This window comes from Malurus melanocephalus, unplaced genomic scaffold (assembly GCF_030028575.1).
Source record: "Malurus melanocephalus ecotype Western Australia unplaced genomic scaffold, MMel_1.1 scaffold_1259, whole genome shotgun sequence".
Taxonomy (NCBI): domain Eukaryota; kingdom Metazoa; phylum Chordata; class Aves; order Passeriformes; family Maluridae; genus Malurus; species Malurus melanocephalus.
The window spans coordinates 1-3,218 of NW_026624491.1; the positions used below are offsets into that span (position 1 = coordinate 1).

The 3,218-nt window shown below is 52.0% G+C and overlaps 2 protein-coding genes across 2 annotated transcripts in view; both read right to left on the bottom strand.

Moving 5' to 3' along the window:
* Positions 1-336: 336 nt before the first annotated feature.
* On the bottom strand, positions 337-1,173 carry LOC130586695 (hydrocephalus-inducing protein-like; the record flags this gene model as incomplete). Its single annotated transcript, XM_057387578.1, has 2 exons — positions 939-1,173; positions 337-572 (listed from the first exon to the last, which is right to left on the bottom strand). Coding segments are annotated over exons 1-2 (429 nt in total), but the record flags the coding sequence as incomplete, so codon positions are not given.
* Positions 1,174-2,769: 1,596 nt separating this feature from the next.
* Positions 2,770-3,218, bottom strand: part of LOC130586696 (hydrocephalus-inducing protein homolog) — a 3,135-nt gene continuing 2,686 nt past the window's right edge. The window contains exon 6 of the mRNA XM_057387579.1: positions 2,770-2,780. Within this exon, the coding sequence (XP_057243562.1) occupies positions 2,770-2,780 (11 nt within the window). The remainder of the gene's footprint in view (positions 2,781-3,218) is intronic.

Consider the following 3,218-nt stretch of genomic DNA (forward strand, 5'->3'; position numbering starts at 1 on the left):
GGCCTTTAAAGAGAAGGAAAAGCCAGGGAGCCTGAGCAAATGCTCTGCTTTGAGCCCTGGCAAGTCAGTTCATAACAGCCCTTCTCTGAGTGTGCTTCCAAGAGAGGTTCAGAAGGTTCACTTCTCCCACCAAAGACCCCAAGCTGTGAGCCAAAACCTTGCCCAAGACATGCAGAATTCATCACAACTGTTGCCTGGCTCTGCTGCTCTCCCCTGCAGTTTGACCTGCACTGAGCTAGACTAGCCTGGGCCAGAGGAAGCAATGCATCTGGAGAACAAAGCAGGCTCTCACACAGCTTTTAGAGGGCAACCGTCACCTTGGCCTCCTGTTCTTACCAGTCCAGGCGCGGGCTTGATGGCGAGGGCCACGTCACATGGGATACTGCTTGCATTGTAGATCTTGAAATTAGCTTTGGCCTCTTTCCCGACCAGAACCTTGATGAAGATGAATTTGTTCTCATCTCTGACAAACAGACCCTTGCCTCTCACTGACTGCAGCAGGTGGCTGAGGTCGGTGGTGCTGCTGCAGATCGGGTACTCCTCAAAGATTGCCAAGACATCCTCAACAAATCCTGTGGACAGACCAGAGAGATGAGCATGCAGAAGCCTCCCTGATGAATGCATCTGGACCCTGTTGGCCTCTCAGAAGGCTTGATAAGCCCTTTCTGCCTGGGTGACTGCTACATCCAGCCTTGGGTGGGGGAGCTGGCTGTGAGGATGGAGCTCAGTCAACCTCAGTCCTAAAGAGCATTGCTCTCCTTCTATCCTTCCATGCGTCCCTCCCAGCCTAGGCGAGATGAGGCCACTGGTGGAGTTGAAGAGGGCTGGAACCTCTGTGGATTTTAAAGTGGGACACCAAGGCCTCTCTATCCAAGCAGCATGTTTAGGTGCTGATCAGCAGCAGGTCTGACCATGGGAACCYGTRGACAGTAGTGTACCTGGGAGGCAGGACTCAGCAATCAGGGTAAAGGGAATGCCCAAGGGATTGTCCGTAGGATCTCTGCCTGTGATGTCGAGGTAGAACTGCTCTTCACACAGCCCCTCCTGTGAGGGTCCTGTGATGCATTCCACGGTGATCTTCTGCTGGCCCCACGGAGCGATGGAGCCAGAGCAAGGGTACACCGTGAACATGCCAAGACTGAGTTGAGCCTGCAGAAACAATTCCAGGAGAGGCTGAAGCCTAACAGTGGTACCTTGAGCACATCCAGCAAGCAGTACACTCCGCCTTGGCCTCCAGCTGGGCCCAAGCACCCAGTCCGGGACAGGGAGGATGGGTGACTTCATGGCCAACAAGCCAGGAGGAGCTGCAAGCCTGACCCAAGTGGCAGAGAGAAAGGAGTTYGATTGTAAAGAATGAAGGTGGTAGCTACAATCCTTCACCCTCCAGAGGTAATACAGGAGAGCAGAAATAGCTGTGAGAAATGATGSGAGTTGGGACTGAGAAGAAGRAAAAGCAATGTTGTCTGAGCTCTGTTGACGAAGAGTTCAGTGGGGGATGTTTTTGCCTCTGTGGCACTCACAGACTTATGCTGGCTAGCATCTGCCAAGCACAGGACCTACTCCCCTCTGTTGACCCCACAACTCYAGGTCARAGCCAGAGCACAGGACTGTCAGTGGGACTGAGCAGATACCGGACTCTGTCCTGTAGACCATATCCCGCCCTGTGGCAATGAGCTCCCAGCCTAGGCACTGCAGCATCTTCTCACATCCCCTGCAGCAGCACTTGTTGGGGAGCAGGAGTCACCCACCTGTGTGGTTGAGAAGTTTGATCTCMTTTCTGCTGACTCGTTTCTAGATGAGGAAGCAGATTGCCCATCCTTTAAACTGAGAGAAGAAAGCAGAGGTGTCTAACATGCTGAGCTCCCCTGCCCTTYCCTGAGGCCAAGGCTGGCCTTCCTCCTTGTGGCTCTCAGAGAGCTGCCTGCAGCCCCCATTGCTGSACAGAGCAGCTCTATCACCAGCTTGSTGCTACATGWGGGGGTAACCGAGGCRTTTTCCTGCTCCCTSTCCCCGAGCCAGGGATGCAAACAGACGATAGCCCAGCCCTCCTGGCTGCCTGCCACATTCCAGCCGTGAGGTGGTGCCTCCTCAGACAGGAAGGGTGGTGCCGGGCTTCTCTCACCTTGGCAATGCAGAAGTATCCTTAGGTGCTTGGAAGATGCAGAATTTGAACATGAGCATTCCTTTGTTCTCCAGCACAATAGTCTGGGTTTTCCTGGTCCCCTTCATCATGGCACCAAAGTTGATGGGCGAGGCAGGCTCAATGTTGAACTTGCTGTACACAGCTTTTGCTGACACCCTCACTGGGATGCTGGCAACACTCTGGCCTCCCTGACCCGAGCTGGCATCCATCACCTGCATCCATAGGAAAAGGTGGCAAACAAAAGGTTGGCCTCTACCCAAGGCCTCCACAGTTTACCCTCCCTGTTTAAACACTTCTTCCAGAGTCAGATTCTCAGCTGTGCTGAGGAAGCCTCCCAAATGGTTTTGAAAGACTTTGTATATGTAGGAGAGAAGATTCCCCAGTTAAAGCCATCCTTCCAGAAGACATCTATCGTGTTTATGCTCTCAAAACACTGTGTGATAACACAGCCTCACCCAGGCAGCTCACCTGGCAGAACAGGATGGGTTTGTTCTTGAGAAGGATTTCAGCCATAGGGTGGAACATCATCTCAACATTCACACCAGCCTGGGAGGCAATCAGCATGCCTGACTGTGGCTCAACTGTGAAGTGGGATACCAAGCTTTTTATCCTGGGACCTCCACCTTTCAGATTGAAACTGGGGAGAAAGGGAAGGAACCTCTTCAGTTAAAAGTATAGGTGCCACCAGCACAGCCATGACTTTGCACAGGACCAGGAAAAAAAGAAAAGGGAGAGTCCAGCACTTCACAGGGAATCCTGGATCTTGACAAAGAGTGCACACAATCACAAGGTTACTGCAAGACAACCTTAACACTGAAGTTTTACATTCACTCCTTTACAAAGTCTCAGAAAGAGAAAGGCAATGAACCTGGCTGGAAATTTCTGGCTGAAATTTCAGGCCCTGAAATTTCTGGGCCTCTCCTTTAGATTTCTGCTGAGCTGTGATGAACTGCTGGTTTGTGGCTGGATTCTCTAGTAAAATAGTTGAGATTAGAGACCCCAGGTTTTGTATTTGCCACAAGGTAGCCAGCATGGAAACAGCTTCTAGCCACTGGCAGAAGGAGAATGCAGGCCT